Raw genomic sequence first — 23,899 nt, 5'->3', positions numbered from 1 at the left:
TCAGTACTCTTAACCGCTAAGCTATCTCTTCAGCCCTGCCACAGAGTTGTTAACTCTTCACTCAGTCCATCCTTGGCTTCCAGCAGCTTGTCAGACTGTTGAAGTATCTGTTTCAGGTAAACAATGGCTCTTTGTATTTGCTTGTCTCTAGGGTTTTTGTGGTGTGTGTGTGTGTGTGTCCCCGCACGGTGCTTTGCCCTGGACCTTTGATCTGATGGGTCTAAGATAAGCTAACAAGTCCCAGTTTGTCCAGTTTTTCTCCTTCACTTTCCCTTGAAGAATGAATTAGAACCTACTCCTCACAAAAGACTAAGAACTGAAAAGTGTTCTATAAGTTTTTCAAGACAAATAAGAGCACCAAAAAATAAAGCAACATTTTGCATAGAGCAGTAGATAATAATAGGGCAAAAGATAATAATCTTTTTATTTTTATTATTATTAACTCATGGTTGGAATGTTCTCAGTGATAAAGGATATAAATAAGGTCAAGCTCCAGCTCAAAATAAAGTCAGCTAGAGCCCACATGGCAACACATAACTCAATTCCAGGGAATCCAAATGGTCCCTTATGGCCTCTTCCAGTACTAGGCACACACCTGGTATAGACAGACTTGCAGGCAAAACACCTATAGATTCTAATTCATTCTTTTTGTGGTGCTGAGGATTGAGCTTGGGGCTTCACACATATGCTCTTTGGAAACCGAGTTTCATCCCTAGTGCAGGAATTAGATGATTTTTTTTCTTTTATTGTTAGAACCCTGTCTTGTTATTGCTGTATTTATTGCATAGTGTAGTAGGCACAGTAGCCTTGGCATGATAAATAAAGCTAGAGACTTAGTGTGAAGTTATGTGTTTATAAATATTAAAATCAAATAGTCTGGAGAGCTGGCTCAGAAGTTAAGAGCACTTGCTGTTTTTGTAGAGGACCCAAGTTTGGTTCCCAGCATCCACATTGTGGCTTTACAACCATCTAAAACTCCAGTTCCAGGATATCCAGCACCTTCTGGCTTCTCTGGGTATCAGGCACGCACACTTCAGACAAAATTCTTGTATGTATATATGTATGTATGTATGTGTGTATGTGTGTATATAGTAGAAATACATAAAAAATCTGAAAATTTAAAGAAGACACTAGTAAAGACAATAAAAACCAAAGATTTAAAAAATTTGGAAACAGTAGGCATGGCAGTGCCCAGTGATATAGCTAGTTCTAATCTGGGTTGTCTTCACCTACATAGTTGAGTTTGAGACCAGCCTGGGGTACACGACACTGTTCTCAAACAGTGATGACAATACCACCACCACCATCATCACAGAATAAAACAAACAAAAAATCCCCTAAACAAAACCCAGACACTTTGGAAACAGTGTGCTGTATTAACTATCTGTGTGCTTGTCTTACTGTATCTTTAGTCCTTTTAAGTATTTAGTTTTGAGTATTATCTATTAGAACAACTGCCTTTTTACTCTTTAAGGAATTTTTTTAAGGTGGGGGTTAGTGGATTGAGCCCAGGGCTTTGCATGTGTTACGCAAGCATTCTAACATTGAGCTACACCCCCAGCCCTATTACTCATTAGCTTTTATTAGTAACTCTTTTGAGTTTCCCTAAAGGGTGCACTATAGGATTGGGTTTGATTGGAGTTGCATGTCCTGATTATATCTATATATTAGTAGTTATAAGTGGAAACTAGAATTCTCTTATTGCATGCTTCACATAAGGGTCTCTCTGAGTCTTATTTTCCTGTAATAGGATTCTGTAACCTAATAGGTCTTTTAATCCAAAAACCTGGAGCCAGATACTGGGGTAGATGCTGAAAGATCAGAGAGACAAAGGAACAAGCCACTGCCACTTTTTACCTCTAGGACTCCTCAGCCTGAAAAGACTTCAGTTCCTGTCTCCTCACACCTTATACCTCATACCTTTCTCCACCCAGCCATCACTTTCTACTTAGTGCTGGGATTAAAGGCGTGTGTGCCTCTCACGCAGAGGCATGGGATATCAAGTGCCGGAATTAAAGGTGTGTGCCACCACTGCCTGGCATCTATGTTTAATCTAGTGGCTTGTTCGGTTTCTTATCTTCAGGCAAATTTTATTAGGGTACACAATATATCACCACATTTCCCCTTTTTTTGTCTAAAATAATAAAAGGTTATAACTAATATAAGAAACTATATACAGTAAGTATAGTAAGTATATACAATATATACAGTCAAGAATTACATTAACAATGTCCAGTCCATAATCATTTGATAGATTCAGAGAAAATATTCCATTATTTATCCTATTTTGTTGAGTCCAAAATGTTGTACCTAATTCACGTTCTATTCTAACTTGTTTTTTTAAAGGTTTTATTTAATTTTATTTTATGTGCATTGGTGTTTTGTCTGCATTCATGTCTGCATGAGAGTGTTGGATCCCCTGGAACAAGAGTTACAGACAGTTGGGACCTGCTATGTGGGTGCTGGGAATTGAACCTGGGTCCTTTAGAAGAACAGCCAGTGCTCTTAACCAATGAACAATCTCTCCAGCTCAATCCTAATTGTTTACCAACTGAAAACTATCTTTTGATGTCTTTCAAACTTATACACTTTACACTTCTTTAGTGAGTTTCTTTCCTGAATTTGTTAACAAGGAAAACTATAATAACTACCCAATCTTCAACTCCCTCAGAGACCCGAGAAGGAAATAATATTACCTGAGTAAGCAGGAAGTGCAAGTGACTTCCAAAAAATGTAAGAAATGACAGAAACAGCTGGCTGCCTGAACAGTCACCCGAGGTTTCTCTGCAACATTGGGACATCCATCTTAGGCCTACAGGCCTAGCATATCTGACAAACTTATCTGTGAAGCAGGATTTTCTGAAGGGCTGTCCTACTTTGTCTTGGAAAGGTTCTTTTTTAAAAAAATGTATTTATGTATTTTTGATGTATGAGTGCTCTGCATGTCCACCTGCATACCTGAAAGGGGATCAGATCCCATTGTAGATGGTTGTGAGCCACCCTGTGGGTGCTGGCAATTGAACTCATGACCCCTGGAAGAACAATTAGTGCTCTTAGCCACTGAGCCATCTCTCCAGCCCCGATTTGGTTTTTAAATCTGGTCAGTATGTATAAAATATACATTGAAATTTATTGAAATTTGGCATGTTTGTGAAGAACATTCTCCAACCTTTACTCCCCCTCTCCAGGGTTTCTTTGTGTAGCCTTGGTTGTGGTGGCATCTGCTTTGTAGACAAGGTTGGCCTCGAACTCACAGAGATCCTCCTGCACCTGCCTCCCAAGTGCTGGGATTAAAGGCGTGCGCCACCACTGCCTGGCCAGCATTTATTCTTAACAGCTGCTTTTCCAGTGGTTGGAACTCAGTGGCATAGAGAAAATCCTTATGGAGTTTTGCCTTATTTAGTGGGAAAGTCAAAAACAACAACAAAAAACTACAGATGAGTGTATGTGTGGCTGGAGAAATGATTTAGTGCTTAAGAGCACTTATTCCTGCTCTTGCAGAGGACCCAGATTCACTTCCGAGCACTCACATGTCAGCTCACAGCTTGTAACTCCAGTTCTAGGGGTTCTGATGCCTCTTCTGACCCCCATGAGCTCCTGAATACATACACACAAAATAAATGTATTTTTGAGGGGGCTGGAGAGATGGCTCAGAGGTTAAGAGCACCAACTGCTCTTCCAGAGGTCCTGAGTTCAATTCCCAGCAACCACATGGTGGATCACAACCATCTGTAATGAGATCTGGCGCCCTTTTTCTGTATACATAATAAATAAATAAATCTTTTTAAAAAAATAAAAAAGTAAATATATTTTTGAAAATTATAGACAGGCTGAGGGATGGCCTGGTGGTTAAGAGCACTTGTTTCTCTTGCAAAGGACCCAGGTGATGGCTTACAACTATCTATAACTCCAGTTCCAGAGGATCAATGCCCCTCTTCTGACTTCCTTGGACATGGCATATTTTCTAGACTTGCACAGTTAATACCTGACAGCCTTGATGATACTTGGATAGGGACATGTCTTAGGAGATTTTTTTAAATTATTGTATTATATATATATTTTGTTTTTTTTTTTCAAGACAGGGTTTCTCTGTGTAGTTTTGGTGCCTGTCCTGGATCTTGCTCTGTAGACCAGGCTGGCCTTGAACTCACAGAGATCCACCTGGCTCTACCTCTTGAGTGTTGGGATTAAAGGCGTGTGCCACCACCACCCGGCGAGATTTTTTTTTTTTTAGAACTTCTATGCTAGTGAGCTTTTCATTTCATTGAAAGATTTCTTTGGGTTCATGGCTTTAGAGTTTTTAGTTTGTTGGGATGATGAGGGTGTAGGGCAGCAAAGCAGCTCCAGAAGCAGAGAGAAAATGCTTTTGCTTTGGGACACACTTTTTTCTTTTAAATTATTATTTATTTATTTATTTGGGACAGGAATTCTCTATGCAGCTTTGGCGTCTTGGAGCTTACTTTGTAGACCAGGCTGTCCTCGAACCTCCCAAGTGCTGGAATCAAAGGCATGTACCACCACCGCCCGGGGACACTCATTTTAAAATATCCTTTTATTATATTTAGGTCTTCAACATCTGGGATGGCCTGAGCACATTCTGAGTAACTGTTCACTTTGTTAATCCTCTCTCTGCAGTTACCTTCACACAACCCAGAAATGTGCTTTGCTAATCTTCTAGGCACTTCTCAATCCAGTAATAAAGTTGACAAGTAAGATCAACTGTTCCAAATCCAGTGAGTATTGAATTTTTCAATAAAGCAAGGCACAAATCTATTGGATTGGTGAAAAGCTGATTGTCAATTGTTGTTTAAAGTGAGGGTATGGGGCTGGGCAAATGAAATCACTGTTTTTATCTAGATATGATGATTTTGAAACTAGAAACGCATGTAGATGTAATTTCCTTTTTTATGAGGGTGGTGGTTTGAGACAGGTATTGTTATATAGCTCAGGTTGGCCTTAGACAGGCCGAGCTAGGACCATATTACAGTCTTGTGCTATTGTACTGGATTGGCACATCTTCTCTTTTCTGGTCTGTATTTCTTGAGTGGTAGTAGATCATCATGAAAATTTTGGGGAAATATGTTCAATGATGCTTTCAGCTTTTATCTTAGGTTTAGAATTATACATGAACTTTTTCAAGAAAATGAGGTGAGTTAAAGAAGACAACGAAAATTCCAGCAATGAAAGCAGTGTATTCATTATAACACAAACAGGTAGAAAAAGAAATGGTACTCTTCCCCTCCCATTTGCCTTTAAAAGGTTTTTACTTTTACTATGTGGGTGTGGATGTGCATGCCACAGTGCACCAGTGTTGAGGTCAGAAGAAAACTCTACCATGTGGAGTTGGGTTTTTCCTTTTTCCTTTTTTTCTTCCCACAAGACAGGGTTTCTCTTTGTAGCTTTGTCTGTCCTGGAACTTGCTTTGTAGACCAGGCTGGCCCCAAACTCATAAGATCTGCTTGCCTCCCAAATGCTAGTATTAAAGGCACGTGCCTCCATGCTGGAACAATCTAATATTTCTTGATTCCTAACAAAAAAGAACACCGTAAGAGCTTGGACACGTTGCTTTCTGAAAGTAACCCCCCCCCAAAAAAAAAGTAAGGGAGCAGATGCAGAAGTCAAGTCATATAGATCTGAGTTTGATGGCACATGCTTTTAATTCTAGCACTTGGGAGGCACAGGAAGGTGAATCTCTGAGTTTTAGGTCAGCCTGGTGTACAGAGCTAGTTCCAGGACAGTTAGGGGTACAAAGAGAAACCCCACCTTGAAAAACCCAAACCAACCAAACAAGTCACAAAGCATGCTTTAAATGGTAGTTAACCACATTGTCACATCTTCACGATAATACATCACCACCATCATTATGGGACTGTTTTCACATTGCTTAAATGCCAGATTCATTTTTAGTACTCTATATAAAGTATCTGATAATTATTCATGTTTATTTGAAATGGAAGCTGTTAATACCTTTCAATGACACTAACTGCACACTCCGAAGGCCATGATACTACAAACCGAGGAATGGAGTTCTTCCAAAGCTGCAATGGGAAAGAGTATATGCAACCGATTCGATACACATGAATGACTTTCTATGCTATAGGAAATCCAGGCAGAAGGAATGGAGATGTGTAAATAGGATTCTTGAAGGGAAAACCGTTGACATGTTGCATGCATTTAATGTTCAGTCCTTCTGTTGCCTCACAGTCTTCTGATGCACTGTTAGAGCATCTACAATGTTGTCTCTAAGTGACTGCATGGGGAGGCTGCTGTGTTTGTAGGAGTTTTCATTTGGTGGATTAAGTTCAGGAATGATCTCATCAAAGCCATTTTAGTGGGGTGGGGGTGGTGGCTCACACCTTTAATTCCAGCACTGGAAAGGCAGAGGCAGATATATCTCTGAGTTCGAGGCCAGCCTAGTCTACAGAGCGAGGTCCAGGATAACCAGGGCTATACAGTGAAACACTGTCTCAAACAAACAAAACAAAACAAAACAAAAAAGCCATTTTAGCCAGTGTACTGGCAAGTGTAAAATACAAAAAGTTAAGTTAGCTTGAGGTAGACTAGGTTTGAAGGGGCTCCCATATGTCACTTTGTAACCTTCACTGGTTTGAAACTCACTGTTTTGGATCAGATTGGTCTCCTACCAGAGACCCACCTGCCTCTGTTTCTCAAGTGCTGGAATTGAAGATGTTTGATCCCTTGCAGTTGGAAAGGTTGTGAGTTGCCTTACATGGATGCTGGGAACTAAGTCATTTCTCCAGCCCCATATCCTGTTGTTTTTTAATCAGTTCTAACCCTTTATCAAGAGGTTTGGGCTTCTCTTTCATTATTGATGGCTCTCTAGGTGGACCTATGACTCCTAACTACATTTCCTCCACCCATGATTTATTTTTATTTGTGTGTGTATAAAAGAGTGCAGATGCCGTGTGTGTGTGTGTGTGTGTGTGTGTGTGTGTGTGTGTGTGTGTGTGTAAAAGAGTGCAGATGCCCTCAGGACAGAAGGGGTTGCCAGATCCCCTGGAACTGGAAATACAAGCAGGTGTGAGCCACTTGCAGTGGCTGCTAGAAACTGAATTCTTGAGTCCTCTGCAGAATTAGTACAGGCACACACTTAAATCACTGACCTATATCTCCAGCCCCAACTACATTCTTACAAGCTGAGAGCAGGCTGTCCTTCTTCTGGTTGGACACTTTGATGCTGTGCTTGATTATAAGCCTTTGAAGGTGGTCATGTGGTTATAGTATGAAATAGGACAAACACTGATCCAGATCTCTGAAGAATCTTCTTGAACATCTAGTCTTAAAGCCACAATCTTATCACTTTAATTTTGTTTTGATCATGGTGTGTTTGCCTAATTTATAGCAAGCAGAAGAAAGGCAGGTTTTGTTTTATGTAAACATTGGTATTTTAAATGTTATATACAGCTTGTGGTGAAGAGGTGATAATAAGAATACCCTTTTAGGCGCTGTAGAGATGGCTCAGTGGTTAAGAGCACTGGCTACTCTTCCAGAGGTCCTGAGTTCAATTCCCAGCACTCACATGGCAGCTCACAATCTGATGCCGTCTTCTGGTCTGCCAGCATACATGCAGACGAAGCACCTATATACATAAGAAAAAAGAACACCCTTTTAGCTAAGCGGCGTTTCGCATGCCTTCCATCCCAGTACTCAGGAGACAAGCCTGCAGACCCTCTCCACTAGTGCTGGCTCTGCTTTCGCTGGCTGTTGGCGTTTGCTGCTTGAGAAGCTATGACAGCCCCACAAATCTCAGCAGTGGACATTGCTTTCTGCTGCACCTTTCTGAAGCTGGCAGTCTCTGGAGCCGCTGCTTATTATTGGTGGTTTCTGGAACTGCCAAGTCTGCTATGGATATTGTTTTCCCAGGTTGGGAAAACCTACTCTTCATATCCTTAGACCTAAAGCCTATATATTCTAAACCTACATTTTTTTTGACTAAATCTATGACCTATTTAAACCTACACTCTATAGGACTACTTTATCTATAGGTCTACTTTATAAACCTTACCTAAGTCTTACATTCTATAGGATTACCTTAGTAAATATACTTATTTTTTATCATTCTATAGGACTGCTTTAGCAAATATTTATAGGAGTACCTTAGCAAATATCATGACCATTTTTACTAATTACAGGCTTATTACTACACATCTTAAGGAAATTCTATAAATCTATTAGATATCTAACTTAGCAAACATCTAAAGATTTCTTAATACCTAGAAGAGATTTAACATCTTTTAAGAAGACAGAATAATTTTCTATTTCTTACTCTTAATTATTATCACTAGAACTAATTAGACTCTTAACAAGACAGGAAGAAGGCAAATTATTTTTAAAGTTTAGAGATTATAGTCAGCTTTGATATTCTGAAAGTTCTTGAAAGTTTGAAACGAGTCTATTTGGCAATGGTTCTTGTAATACCGGGAGTTAGTGATTACTGTTGCTATGGAGTTGTAACGTTACATTTGTTGCTAGAGAACTGTAACATTTTTGGAACAAACGCTACTCCCCAAAGTCACCTTTCTTTTGTGCTGCGCTGCTGAGCGCTCTCAGCCCATCAGGAACCCAGCAGAAATTGCTCAGCTGCAGACAGTTTCTAACTAGAGGCGGTCTCTTTACCCAAATTCAGAACAGCTTCCCTGTGCCATAATTCAGACAAGCGTTTCTGTTACAGCAGAACTTTCAGTTTGTTCTATGGAAAACCTCGCTTCAGGCTGAGGGGGAAATGCCTGTCAAACTTGCATTGATATTACATTTCCCAGAAAGCCTGTGGGGTACGCTAGCAAACTTTCCGGTTCCGGTTCCCTTTACGGGTTTTTTTTTTTTTTTTTTTTCTTAAGCTTGCTTTAGGATGCCTGTGCCATTTTTTAACAGGTATATCTCTCTAATTAGCTCTTTCACTTGACCCAGTTCTGTTTGTCTCCACACTCGGGCTGCGATTTATTGTCTGAGGCAAAACCCTCAGGACTTCACCGGGTTGGTGAGGCAAACCGAAAGGTCCTTTCTCTGATAGAAAAGAAAGCTGCTCTCTTGGATAGCTCCCTGTCCTGTCCTGGTCCTGGCCGGCTCCTTCCCCAGATAGTGTCTCTGATGCAAAGGGCAGCTGCTAATGCAGCCGCAGTGGGATTTTCCCATCCAAGTGAAACTAATTTTTTCCTTACAGAAAAAGAAACTGAGAAAGTTTGTTCCGAAAGGCCTTTTAGAGAGAGATTAAGTTTTTCCCAAAAGAGAGAAAGATTACCACACTTTCCCAAAACTTCCGTTCTCTTCGCGGCCAGGAGGAAACTAATTCTGAGGGTAAAATGTTGCACTGCTGATGGAGCAGAGGATTTTTCTTCCATCTGTACCCGCTGCAGGGGAAATTTCTTTCCTCTGCTTTTTTTTTTTTTAAGCTCCCCAGGCCAAAAGCTTCCATAGGAATTCCTTTTCTACCCGATAAGCTCAAAGAAGAGCTTTTCTCTGCCCATAAAGCTCAAGAAGATAGATTCCCCCACCCCCACCCCCAGTTTGTGTTCATAGCCCCAAAATTAGGCTTATCTTATCCTACTTTACCCTAAGCTTTTTCTTTTCTATATTCCTAACTCTTAAATTTCTTCTGCACTATGTTACCCTTTCTACCTTCCTTTTTTTTTTTTTTTTTTTTTTTTTTTTTTTTTTTTTTTTTTTTTGGTTTTTCGGGACAGGGTTTGTCTGTGTAGCTTTGCGCCTTTCCTGGAACTCACTTGGTAGCCCAGGCTGGCCTCGAACTCACAGAGATCCACCTGCCTCTGCCTCCCGAGTGCTGGGATTAAAGGCATGCGCCACCACCGCCCGGCTAACCTTCCTTAATTTTTATAAATAGAAAAGAAAGAAAGAGATGAGAGAGAGAGGAGAGATCTATATAGAGAGAACTCTAATGCTGCAGCCTTGAGGTATTTCCTTCACCACCTAACCTATACACCTGAGAATAGAATACCCATGCCGTCATTTTTCAATTCCTGATTGGCATGCCTACACTCACAGTGCCCCCTTCAGTCCTTTCTCCAATTTCTAGTGTTATGGTTTTTTTTCTTTTTTATCTTTTCTTTGTCCCTGTTCAGGTGCCATCTGTAAAGGACCAGCCCCCACCATTTTTTTTTACCCCAGGGACTCTTGTGAAATGAGGGATAAGAGACTTAGTTAGAAATAGAGAGGGAGAGAAACACAGGATAGACTCGGGTGGGCCTGGATCCTTATCCACCGGCCCAGAACTTTATTCCAAAGGTCCAATTTATAACAATGCCAAGGGGTGGAGCAAAAGACCTCCCCCTTGCTAGTTAGACCCTTCCAAACACCTGGTACCCAGGCCCGTGGTCCAATCATCCTCTTAGGCAGTCCTGCTGGATACAGCCGCTAGGAAACGTAGTGGGCTCCAACTGTAGCTGTGTTACTGTGCCTGTCTAAAACACCTGATAGTATAGTAAAGAACTGAATAGCCAATAGCAGGGTAGGAGAAAGGATATGCAGGGCTGGGGCAGGCAGAGAGAATATATAGAAGGAGAAATCTGGGACAGAAAAATGAATGAAGTAGCCAGCGAAGGAGGAGGACTCGAGGGGCCAGCCACCCAGCTACCCAGCAAGCCACGGAGTAAGAAACAAAGAAAAGGTATACAGGAATAGAAAAGGAAAAGCCCAGAGGCAAAAGGAAGACGCGATAATTTAACGCTAAGAAAAGCTGGCTAAAAACAACCCAAGGTAAGGCAGGGGCATTTATGAGTAAGAATAAGTCTCCATGAGTAATTTATTTGGGAGCTGCTGAGTGGTGGGCCCCCTAAAAGAGCAAAACCAAACAGCAACACTGCTTGTATACCTTTATTCTAGAAGAGGGCACCAGATCCCACTATAGATGGTTATGCCACCACCATGTAGTTGCTGAGAATTGAACTCAGGACCTCTGGAAGAGCAGCCAGTGCTCTTAACCACTGAGACATCTCTGTGGTTAAGTCCACATGTTTATTTCTTGATGTAAATTTTCATGCTAGTTTTCTTCTTAAGTTTTGATTGTGGATTTTTTTTGGGAATGTATGCACAGTTTTGTTTCTTAGTTATTTAAAAATTAAAAATTGTAGTGTTTAAACTCAAAATGCTTTTCAGTCTAACTTTAGGAATTTATTTATTTTTGAGATACGTTTTCCTGTATCCCAGGCTGGTCTTAAACTCACCATGTAGCTAAGAATGATCTTGAACTTCTGGTCTTGCTTCTAGCTTCTGAGTGTACCACCATATCCAGTTTTATGGTCTTACGTGGTACTAGGTATGGCTTTGTGCATGCTAGGCAAGCAGTCTACCAACTAAGCTATATCCTTAGCCTCTGAAATATTTTGATTCATCATAAAAAGGATTCCCTATATCTTCTAATTCTCCTTTTCCCATCTCCTAGCAGTTGGTAATTTACTTCTGTCTCTGGACTTGCCCATTTTGGATATATAAATAGAGAAATTCAGTATTAACAATGTGTTGTGTTGTATCTGCCACCTTCTAGCATTGCCACTTGTAATGGCCATCCTTATTTAACATACATTAGTATTTCATTCTGTTTATTGGAGTGTAGTATTCCATGGATGATACCACATTTTATTATCCATTTATCTGTTGATGTATATTTGGGTACTTTCTATTTTTTTTTAAATTATGAGTCATGTTACTATGAACAGTCACATTTTTTTTAAGAATTAGCATGTGGTTTCATTTCTCTTGGGTGTATTTCTGGAAGTAGGATTTCTGGCTCATTTTGTTACCCTGTGCTTAATTTTTTTCAGTGCTGCGGAACAGACCTAGGGCCTTGTATGTAGCAGGCCAGTTTTTTCCACAGTGCCTGTACCATTTTGCATTCCTTCTTGTTTTTTGGGATGAGATCTCATAGCCCAGGCTGGCCTTGAACTCCTTGTTTAACAGGGAGTTCTTTGAGCTCCTGATCCTCTCCAGTGCTGGAATCACTTTGCCCAATTTGTGTTGTGCTCAGGATCCAAACCAGGGCCTCATAATTGCTAGGCCAGCACTTTACCAACTGAGCTACATCCCCAGTCCTACTTACAGGCCTTGCCAGAAATGTTTTTGTTTTAAAAGTTATTTTATCCATTTTATTGAGTATCAAATGGTTTGTTTCTTTTTTGTTTTTGTTTGGTTTCTTTTTTTGTATGTAGCTCTGGCTGTCCTTGTACTCACAGAGATTTGCCTGTCGCTGCCTCCCAAGTGCTGGGATTTAAAGGCATGCACCACCACTTCCTGGTTTCGAATGGTTTCTTTCTTTCTTTCTTTTTTTTTTTTAATTTATTTATTATGTATACAGTGTTCTGCCTACATGCATGCTTGCAGGTCAGAAGAGGGCACCATATCTCATTACAGATGGTTGTGATCCACCTTGTGGTTGCTGGGAATTGAACTTAGGACCTCTGGAAGAGCAGCCAGTGCTCTTAATCTCTGAGCCATCTCTCCAGCCCCGAATGGTTTCTTATGTGGTTTTGATTTGCATTTACATTTGTCCATTTTCTTTGGAGAACTTTTTATTAAAGTTATTTGCCAGTTTTTCAAATAAAAATTTTAAAGATTTGCTTATGTGTGTGTGTGTGTGTGTGTGTGTGTGTGTGTGTGTGTGTGTGTATGCCACATGTGTGTCAGTATCCTAAGAAACCAGCTGCCTGATGTGGGTGCTTGGAGCTGAAATGGGATCCTCTGGAAGACCAGCAGGTACTCTTAACCCTGAGCCATCTCCTTAGTCTCTCAACCTATTTTTATACTTAGTTACTTGTTTATTCACTTATTTATGTGTGAGCACACTTAGAGGTCAGAGGACAACTTTTAGGAGCCATTTCTCTTCTGGTGATGGACCTCAGGTCCTCAGACTTGGTGGCAAACACCTTTACCTGTTCATCTATCTTTTTGTCCCAGAAGGGGGTTTTAAAAAGACATTTGGGGCTGGAGAGATGGTTCAGTGGTTTCAAACACTGATGGCTTGTAGAGGACCTGGGTTTCATTCCCCCACATGATGCTCACAACCATATGCAGCTGCAGTTCCAGGGGATCCAATGCCCTCTTCTGGCCTCTGTGGGCCCCGGGCACACGTGTGCACAGACATATGTACAGGAAAAAATATCCATCCACACAGAATACTAAAGTAATAATAATATAAAAATATATTCATTTAGTGAGCGCACTTGCATGAGTGCTCCCCCTCCTGCTCTCCCCCCTCCCCCATGTGTGTCCTCATGGGTGTCCCCTAGTATGTATGGAGTTTAGAGGACACTTTTTGAACACTGGCTCTCTTCTTCAGTCATGTGGGTTCTCCTGTGCCCCAAGTCCCTTTACCTATTGAACCATCCTGCTTGCTTCTTTCTTTTTTACCCTTATGGAGTCGTTGGAGAAGCAGCGAGGTTAGCTTTACTTTAGAGGTCAGGTAGAATTTGTCAGTAAGTCTTTCTGGCCATGCCTAGGCTTTTCTTTGTTGGAGACTATTACTGCTTCAATCTCACTTGCTCTTTAAATTGTGTTTTCTTGGTTTAATTTTGGTAGTCGTATGTGTCTAGGAATCTATTCATTACTTCTAGGTTTCCTATCTATTTGGAATGTACATTTTCAAAATATTTCCTAAATCTCCTCTGAATTTAATTTCTAATTTCAGTCTTTACTTTGTCTATGGATTTGTTGATTTTTATCTTTCTGCGGAATCATTTCTGGTGGTGTTTTGTGTTTATGTTGATGTGTAGTTTGTCTGCATATATGTTTGTGTATCACATATATGCCTGATGTCTGGAGGATTGAACCTGGGTCCTCTGGAAGAACAGCCAGTGCTATTTACCACCGAGCCATTTCTCCAGCCTCAACTTTTTTTTTCATTTTTGTATTAATTAAATTTATTCATTTATTTTACATCTCGACTACATTTTCCCCTCCCTCCTATTTTCTCCCCCACCTCCCTTCTGTCCCCCCTCAATCTACTCCTGTTTCTGTTGGGTGTCAACAAAGCATGACATATCAAGTTGAGGTAGGACTAAGCTCCTCCCCTTGTATTAAGGCTGGGCAAGGGACTCCAGTGTGAGGAGGAGGGCCCCAAGAGCCAGCCAAAGCTTATGAAACTGCTCCCACTGCTAGGAGTCCCACAAGTAGACCAAGCTACACAACTGTCACACATATGTAGAGGGTTCCATGCAGACTCCAGACTCTGTGGGCTCCTTTGAGCCCAGGTTAGTTGTTTCTGTGGGTTCCCTTGTGATTTCCTCGACACCCCCCCCCTCATATACTCTTTCCTCCCTTTCTCCAGCAGGATTTCCCTGGCTCTGCCGAATGCTTGGCTGATGTTGTTCTCTGCATCTGTTTCTGTCAGTTACTGTATGAAGCATCCCTGATGACTATTGGGTTAGGCACCAATCTATGAATATAGCAGAATATCGTTAGGCATCATTATGTTGAATTATTTTCTTACCCCATCTGGGTCCTGGCACTTCTGGCAATGTCAGGGGTGGGCTCACTCTCATGGTATGGGTCTAAGGCTGGACCAGTCATTGGTTGGCCACTCCCACAGTCTTGGCACCACCCTTAGCTAACTACCTCCCCCTTACCATAGGCAGGACAGATTATACGTCCAAGGTTGAGTTCCAGCCTCAATGTTTTATTATTTTTTTCATTAATTGTTATTTTTTGGGTTTTTGAGACAGGGTTTCTCTGTGAAGCTTTGGTGCCTATCCTAGAACTCGCTCTGTAGCCCAGGCTGGCCTCGAACTCAGAGATTTGCCTGCCTCTGCCTCCAAGTGCTGGGATTAAAGACATGCGCCGCCACTGCCGGCTCATTAATTTTTTTTTTTAATTGAATCAGGGTCTCAGTATCTCAGGCTTGCCTCATACTTGCTATGCAGCTAAGGATGATCTTAAATTTCTGGTGCTCTTGCCTCTAGCGCCAGAGGAATAGGATTATAAGCACATGTTACCATGCCTAGTTTATCTGTTAATGGGAATAAAAGCTATGAATTTGTACATGCTAGTCAAGTATTCTACAAGCTGAGTACACCCTCTTCCCCTAAATTCTTGTTTCATGATTCTTTGTATTAGTTTTTTAATCTCCATTTCATTAATTTCTCTTTTTAAAAAGGATATTTACTTATTTACAGTTTTTATTTTATGTTTATGAGTATTTGCCTGGATGTATGTATATGCATCACATACTTACATGGTGCTTACAGATGCCAGGAGAGGGCATTGGATTTCTTGAAACTGGAGTTACTGGTGTTTATGATGTGAATGCTGGGAATTTTATCCAGGTGCTCTGCAAGTACAGCCAGTGCCCTTAAAGACTGAATTGTTCTTCCAATCCTCTTTTAATGTGTGTGTGTGTGTTTATGTGTGTATGTATATGCACATGAGTTTGGCATTTAGAGGTAGTTTTGCTGTCTAATGTGGGTGTTGAGAGCTGAACTTCGGTCTTGAAAAAGCAGTGTGAGCCATTTATTTCTTCAGCCCCTTCAATTCATCAATTTCTGCTTTAGTCTTTCTCTTTTCTTGATGGTATCTTTCGATACAATTGTTTTGAAGTTTGATGAAGTCAGGATTTGTTTATTTTCTGTCTTTTAAGTTTATAAAATCTTCCTTGAAAAAGATTTGTGTATTGTGAATGTCTATTATTTGTCTTTGATGTTCATGCCTGTGTGCACACAGAGGCCAGAAAAGGTTATTGATATCCTTTTCTATTCCTTTGAGGCAGGACTTCTCTGAACCTGGAGCTTGTGTTTTCTAGGCTGGATGCTACCAGACCTCATCGAGCTTTCTGTTGCTGGCTCCCTGGGGGCTGCAGTTGCTTGTTAACATGGGTGCTGGGATATGGACTCTGGTCCTCAGGACTGCACAAGTGCTTTTCATTGCTGAATCATCTCTCCAGCCTTGAAAATCTTCATTTTTTAAAAGAAAGATTAAATGTTTAACTTCTACCTTTAAGCTTTGAACTCCTTCTCAGTTTATTTCTATCATTTGTTTGTTTGTTTGTTTGTTTTGTGTAGCTCTGGGTGTCCTAGAGAACTCACTTTGTAGATCAGGCTGGCCCTGAACTCACAGCAATCTGCCTACCTCTGTCTCTGGAGTGCTGTCATTAAAGGTGTTTGCCACCATGTAAGGGAACACTATTCAGTTGTTAAACAGCTTAACAGTTTATGCTGTAAATGATTAGTTATTGGTTGCTTAAAAGTCTTCATTCTTTTAAGTCTTGTTCTGTAATTTTTTTCATCTTAGCATCAGTGTATTATACAACTACTCTATACCAAGCAGAAGATAGACTAATTAAAAACTAATGAGACAGTCAAGGAAGTAAGGAAATAGACTTGATAAGTTACTGATTTTTCTTGTGTAAAGGCAGAAAAATGTTCATATTTTGCACGTTGGTCTGTTTAAGCTTTCTTGAAAAGGTGATCCACCAGTGTTTTGGTTTTAGAGGCCTTTACAGATATAGCCTATGAATAAGAAAATAGTTACTAAATTTAGTAATGATAATGAGAAGATATTTACAAGGGCCAGCTAGATGTTGTGAAATAAAGGTAGATGAATTTTTGTTTTTCTTTCTTTTTTTTAAAGATTTATTTACTTATTATGTATACAGTGTTCTGTCTACATGTATGCCTGCAGGCCAGAAGAGGGCACCAGATCTCATTGCAGATGGTTGTGAGCCACCATGTGGGTACTGGGAATTGAACTCAGAACCTTTGGAAGAGCAGCCAGTGCTCTTAACTGCTGAGCCATCTCTCCAGCCCGTTTGTTTGTTTTTCTAGACAGGATTTCTCAGTGTAGTTTTGGCTATCCTGGAACTTATATTGTAGTCCAGGTTAGCCTCAAACTCAAGAGATCCGCCTGCCTCTGCTTTCTGAGTGCTGGGATCAAAAGCGTGCACTCTGCCTAGCAAAAGGTGCATAAAATTTAAACATGAAAATCTTTTTGCCCTTTATTACCTCAGTTTTTTTTTAAAGTCATTTGAGGTTGTAATTTTGCTTTTTCTTAAAAAAAAAAAGTGATAGGTTTTTGTTCTTTGTTATTTTTGGAAGTGCTGGGAATTAAACTTTTGAGGCCTTGTTGCATGCAAGGTAAATATTTTTGATGTTGATCTCCATTCCCAGTGCTTTGTGATAAGCTTTATTTTGTGTTAAATTATTTTAAAATGTAACTTATACTAAACATACCATATTAAGCACATTGAAAGATTTTGGTATTTTGGAAATGTTTAGTGAATAGTATGAGCTTTTTTCCTTAAGTGATATTTATTAGCCTGTCCATGGTTGTATGGGTAGATTGTGTTATTTTGTTTGTTTGTTTTCAAGATAGGGTTTCTCTGTGTTGCCTTGGCTGTCCTAGAACTCACTTTGTAGACCAGGCTGGCCTAGTACTCACTCTGTAGACCAGGCTGGTCTAGAACTCGTAGAGATCCACCTGTCTCTGCCTCCCGAGTGCTGGAATTAAAGGCATGTACCACCACTGCCTGGCTGTTATTCATATTTTTATATCCTCAGCAAAATAAAATTTGTTACCTTAATTTTTTTTGACTTTGAGCATGTATATTCTCATAAGACTATAGGATAAGCTTCACTGTTAGAGATTTATGTTTATTATAAGGACGTTGTTAAATTTTTGTTTTGATAGTGAAAGCAAGTTGAATACATTGGTGCAGAAGCTTCATGACTTCCTAGCACATTCATCAGAAGAATCTGAGGAAACGTGTTCTTCTCCACGACTTGTAATGAACCAAAGCACAGGTAAGTCAAAAAGGACTTTGCTATATCTAGTCCTTTTTCAGTTATTTCTATCCATGTATTTTAAATAGTTCCTTATATTTTTATTTATGTCTGATGTGTGTGAGGCTACATGAGTTTATGTTTTTGTGCACCAAATGTTTGCAGGTGTCTACAGAGGACTGGATTCCTCTGTAATATAATTCCAGATTCCCTGGAACTGTAGTTATATATAGGTGGTTGTGAACCACTTGATGAAGGTGCTGGGAACAGACTCGGAGTCCTCTATAAGAGCAGTAAGCATTCTTAATTGCTAAGTCGCCTCTCCAGCCCGACATTTATTTATTGTGTAGAGTAGCTACTTAATTTGTAGAAAAGTTGACTTGCAAATTTGTAGAAGTCCTTATAGGATATGTTTGCTGTAAGATTTTAATTTTAGAAGGAAAAGTGTGAATTTGTAAACTGATGTTGTTTAGAGTGTTTTATATATAATGGAAGTTGCTGGTGGAGGTCATGAGTAGATAAGTATTAGGAGAGAGATGAGCTGTGTAGGTTTCAGGTGGTGGGACTCGGGGCATTAAGCATGCTAGGCAAGTGCTCTGTATAACTGTATCCCTAATGAAGTATAGGAATATTTTATTACAACGGTTACTTGTGTATGAGAATTTAAATCATTGTGCTGTTTAATAATATCACTCAATGAAGTCTGGAATGGTGTCCCACACCTAAAATTTCAGTGCTCAGTAGGCAAGTAGGCTTCAAGGCCAGTATGGATTACACAGTAAGTTTCAGTCCAGCCTGGTTACAGTCAGACTCATTTTTTATTGTTTCTAAAACAACAACAACAACAAAACACCGAAATGGATTTGGTGAATTTATTTTTATAAAATAAGTTGACATTTGTTCTCTTTACTCCTTTTAAGAATTTTTTTTTTCTGAGACAGGATTTCTCTGTGTAGCTCTGGCTATTCTGGAACTCACTCTCTAGACCAGACTGGCCTCAAACTCATAGAGATCCACCTGCCTCTGCCTCCTGAGTGCTGGGATTTAAAGGCGTGCGCCACCACCACGTGGCTAAGAATTTTTTTTTCTTAAGACAGAGTTTCTCTGTGGAGCTTTGGAGCCTATCCTGGAACTCGATCTGTAGAAGACCAGGCTGGCCTCAAACTCACAGAGATCCACTAAGAAATGTTTTTGAGATAGGATGTTGCTATATATCCCGGGCTGTCTTTAAACTTGTGGTCATCCTGCCTAAGCCTCTTGAATGCTGAGATTACCATACTAAACTAGGGGTTGGGGATTTAGCTCAGTAGTAGAGTGCTTGCCTAGGCCCTGGGTTCAGTCATCAGCTCCGGAAAAAAAAAAGGGAAAAAAATAGCCTATATCCAGGGCTGGAGGGATGGCTCAGCAGTTGGGAGCATTGACTGCTCTTGGGAAGGACCCAGGTTCAATTCCCAGCACCCATATGACAGTTCACCACTGCCTATAACTCTAGCTCCAGGGGTTCTGACACCCTCACACAGATATGGATGCAGGCAAAATATCATTTGCACATAAAACTAAAAAATATAACCTATATCCTATCATGATTACTGGCTTAGGTAAAATTACTTATAGCAAGCACAACACAAAAGCTCATTCATGTATGTACATATATACAACATAGAAAATAACATAAGATCATAGTGAAAAGGTCAACTATATGTTCAGTTAAGAGTATTATAAGTCACTGGCTAAGCATTTTCTAAAGACTGAGACTGTCAACCCACAGATTTAAGAGGTTCTGATAGGATTCAGAGAAACACAGGAATTCCTACACTAGGGCCAGCCAGATTGCTGAATGAATAAAAGCTATTGCTGGGAAAGTCTGATAGCCCAAGTTTGATCCCTGGAACTCACATGACCTTGGAGGGAGAAAACCAGTTCCACCGAGTTACCTTCTGACCTTCATGTATATGTGTTCCATGGCGTATGTATCCACATCCCCACTCCACAAACAAATTTTTTAAAAAGGGAAACTACAGCTAGTCTTTATCAGACTATTTTTAAGCACATCTGTCCTGGTTTTTCGAGACAGGGTTTCTTTGTATATCCTTGGCTGTCCTGGAACTTGCTTTGTAGACTAGGCTGACCTCAAACTCACGGAGATCTTCTTGCCTCTGTCTCAAGCTAAGGCATGTGCAACTGCTGCCATTGCCCTCCCCATATGTTTTTATGAGACAGGGTCTTGTAGATGTAATCAACCATCTTATTAAATAAGAAACACAGAACCAATGTAAAAGAGAAAGCCAAGAGGTCAGAGCTCAGAGCTAAAATCTCACCCTTCCTCCTGCGGTGGTCCTAGCTTCCCGAAAGAGACCTATTTCCTGTGTGTATGTCTTTTCATAGTCTTTTGTTCTACCTTCTCATTGGTTGTAAACCCAAACACGTGACTGCCTCGTCACTGTCTGTATGTACAGTCCCTCCAGGTCTTAAAGGCGTATGTCTCCAATGCTGACTGTATCCCTGAACACACAGAGATCTACCTAGCTCTTCTACCAAGTGCTGGGATTAAAGGCGTGTGCCACCACCGCCACACCCTTGCTTTGGCTCTAATAGCTCCGACCCCCGGGCAACTTTATTTATTAACATACAATCAAAATCACATTTCAGTACAATTAGAATACCACCACAGGGTCTCATTGCACAACTCTGAATTCTGGATGGTCTGGTGCTTGCTATGTAGACTGCGCTGGCTTTGAACTCATATTTGCCTCTTGAGCTTTGAGACTAAAGGCATGGGCCATCAGCCCACAATCAAACTTTTTTAAAGAGCAAAATTCTCAGAAGTCTTGTAATGTTTCCAGAAGAAAAACATTACTTCCAAAGGACCAGCAGTAATACTATAGTCCTATTCCCAGATGACTGTGGCTTGTGTGTCAAGTTGACCAAAAAAAAAAAAATCTACCTAGGAGAATGTGTCTGTGAATTTTATCACAAGGCAAGTGGTTTCGTTTGTCCCTTTATTAATGATGTTGGATTATTTGGTTGTATTGGTTATATTTGTGCTTGGTTGATTACTATAAAGTTAGGATTTAGTCTCTTATAACTAATAATGAGATAAGGTAGATTTTGAGATGATTCTATCATCAGATTTTAACTTAATGTATTCTCTATTCCAAATGATCATGTTAGGTGGCTTAGACGACCCCTATTTGTCATCTCACAGCTATTGTAGGTCCGAAGGTCAGTGACCTTTGCTGAGCTTTCTGTGGGCTATCACAAGGCAAAGGCAGGGTGTCGGTAGCTCCATGAAGACTCCGTCCCCAGATTCCTTTAAGGTTTGGCAGAATTCAGTTCCCTGTGGTCATAAAAATGAGACTCCCCCTTTCCCTTCCTGTTGGCCAGGCTCCGTACTGTAAGCGCCTTTCACCTGCCTGCAGGGCCTGTCACGGAACCCCTTCTTTGGCAAGACGAGCACAGCACATGGTGTCTTTGTCAGGCCGTGACTCTTTCTCCCTCTTTTGGGTGTTGATTCTCTTGCTCTTTGCTAACAGGTAGATTCTTAAAAGACAGGCCCGTGCCATGTGACCCTAGCTGGCCTGGAACCTGCTGTGTAGACCAGACTGTCCTAGAACTCAGGCTGGGTGCTACCATGACCACCTGGTCTGAAATTTTCGGTTTCTAAGGTCTCTCGTGATTATTATTATTATTATTATTATTATTATTATTATTATTATTTTTTTGGTTTTTCGAGACAGGGTTTCTCTGTGTAGCTTTGCGCCTTTTCCTGGAACTCACTTGGTAGGCCAGGCTGGCCTCGAACTCACAGAGATCCGCCTGGCTTTGCCTCCCAGTGCTGGGATTAAAGGCGTGCGCCACCACTGCCCGGCTATTATTATTATTATTATTATTATTATTATTATTATTCCTGCCAATGTCTCATGTTAAGGTTAACTGTACTAACTTACAAACACAGCTGTGGGGGGCAGTGACGCCTAATTACAGATTCACGGAACTGAGCTTGTGGAATCTTGTTGGCCATTCCTGCAAAGTGTGTATCACAAGGTCTGTTTGTTGCCTGAAAATTTATGGCTGCATTATTAGTTACAATATTACTAAGGGAGGGCATTATGATTTATCATCTGTACACTTACTATATATACTAATTCTCTATTTCCTATGAATATTGTTACTATCATTTATTTTAAAAACTTTTTTACATTTATTTAGTTTTTGTGTATGTACGTGCATGAGTGTGCATACACTTATGTGCCGCAGCATACCTGTCGAGGTCAGAGAACAACCTTCTCCTTCTAGTACGTGGAACCTCAGGGATTGAACTTAGGTGGTCAGGCTTGGCAGCAAGTGCCTTTGCCCATTGAGCTATATTACCAATCCTTGTTTTTTTTCTTTTGACACTTGAATTGTACAAATTTTATGCTATTTGGATGCTTCCATTGACTGTTTAAAAAAAAACAAGTATTGATCATTTCTTGGATGCATGGATGCGTCTTTGTTTTTTGTCTCCATAAGCTGTTAAGGCTAACAACAAGTATCAGTGTGCCTGTCGTGCTCATTGTCAGCAGAAAGGCCTTGCTGGCTTCTACAGGGAAAGCGAGAGAGAGAGAGAGAGAGAGAGAGAGAGAGAGAGTGTGTGTGTGTGTGTTAGATGTTTGTGAGTTTGCCAGCAGCACTTGTAATTTGACACCACACTTCCCCAGTCTTCTCCTTTTGTATCTAGAGCTTTCTTTCTCTAACCGAAGGAAATTGGGCTCCTCTCATCTTCATTTGCCTAGACTTCTTTGTACTCCTACAGTTTCATTATAGTTGCTAATCACAGAAAAGAAATGTAATCAACATTTAGTATTTGTTTGAAATTATCCATCCATCCTGTTTTATTTTAAGATCAGGGCTCTCTAGATAGTTCTTGTTGTCGAATGAATTTACTGTGTAGACCAGGCTGGCCTTGAACTAAGATCTTCTGCCTCTACATAACGAGTGCTAGGAGTAAAGGCATGTACTACCACTCTAGATTTTTATTGAGACAAGTTCTCCCCTAGCCCAGGGTGGTTTTGAATTAGTAAGCAGTCTTCTGCTTCATTTTCCTAAAATGCTGGGATTATAGGCATGAAGCACCATGCTGAACTCTTTATTCATTTAATTGATATATTTGGAGACAGGGAGGGTCTCTAATTACAGACTTGAACTGCAGTACCCAGCTAATTCCTTATTTTTAGAATGAAGTTTATTGCCAGAGTCCTGTGTTCATTAGGTGCTTGAGTTGGGCACATTAAGAGTCTACTTCTCATGCCAGGTGGTGGTGGTGCACGCCTTCAATCTCAACACTCAGGAGGCAGAGGCAGGCGGATCTCTGAGTTCGAGGCCAGCCTGGTCTACAGAGTGAGTTCCAGGAAAGGCTCAAAGCTACAGAGAAACCCTGTCTTGAAAAACAAAAACAAACAAACAAACCAAAGGTGTTGTGGGGGGAACAAAAAAAGTCTACTTCTCCTAGTGGCAGAGTGTGGCTTTAGTTGAATGAATCATATTGTGCACAAGTATGCAATACTATATGTACTGTGGGCAGCGCAAATAAGGAGTTAGATAAGTAGTGGCAATAATGGAAGGAGAGTCAAAGCCTAGAAGGAGGAAATGACACTGGCCAAAATACCCATTTGTTAAAGCCTCTTTGCCTCAGGAAAGGCCCAGTTAGCTTTTTGTAGCTGTTAAGACTTAAATAGAAACCAGTGGTCTGGGCCTGGAGAGATGGCTCCCTGGCTGCTCTTCTAGAGGACCTGACTGAGTTCAATTCCCAGCAGCCACATGGTGGCTCACGATCATCTATATTGAGATCTGGTGCCCTCTTCTGGCATGCAGGCGAACATGCAGGCAGAACACTATACATAATAAATACCCTTAAAAAAAACCAAAAAACCAAAAAGCACCCTGTAGCTAGAGTTTTCCTGCCTTGCCCACAGTCAGGACAAATCTTTGTCACCCGCCAGTCCCACAGCCGCTCAGACCCAACCAAGTAAACACAGAGACTTATATCGCTTACAAACTGTATGGCCGTGGCAGGCTTCTTGCTAACTGTTCTTTTATCTTAAATTAATCCATTTCCATAAATCTATACCTTGCCACGTGGCTGGTGGCTTACCGGCGTCTTCACATGCTGCTGGTCATGGCGG

The 23,899-nt window shown here is 40.7% G+C and overlaps 1 protein-coding gene across 8 annotated transcripts in view; it reads left to right on the top strand.

The window, feature by feature from the left end:
* Positions 1–23,899, top strand: part of Atrx (ATRX chromatin remodeler) — a 175,640-nt gene that overhangs the window by 29,551 nt on the left and 122,190 nt on the right. For 6 of the 8 annotated variants that reach the window (XM_028886387.2, XM_028886382.2, XM_028886381.2 and 3 more), the window contains exon 2: positions 17,644–17,756. In XM_028886387.2, coding sequence (XP_028742220.1) covers positions 17,644–17,756 — 113 coding nt within the window. Of the gene's footprint in view, positions 1–4,635; positions 4,734–17,643; positions 17,757–23,899 lie in introns of all 8 variants that reach the window. The other 2 variants (XM_028886385.2, XM_028886384.2) reach the window with 1 other exon arrangement.

The sequence above is a fragment of the Peromyscus leucopus genome, chromosome X, assembly GCF_004664715.2.
Source record: "Peromyscus leucopus breed LL Stock chromosome X, UCI_PerLeu_2.1, whole genome shotgun sequence".
NCBI lineage: Eukaryota > Metazoa > Chordata > Mammalia > Rodentia > Cricetidae > Peromyscus > Peromyscus leucopus.
This window is presented reverse-complemented; position numbering and strand designations above follow the sequence as displayed.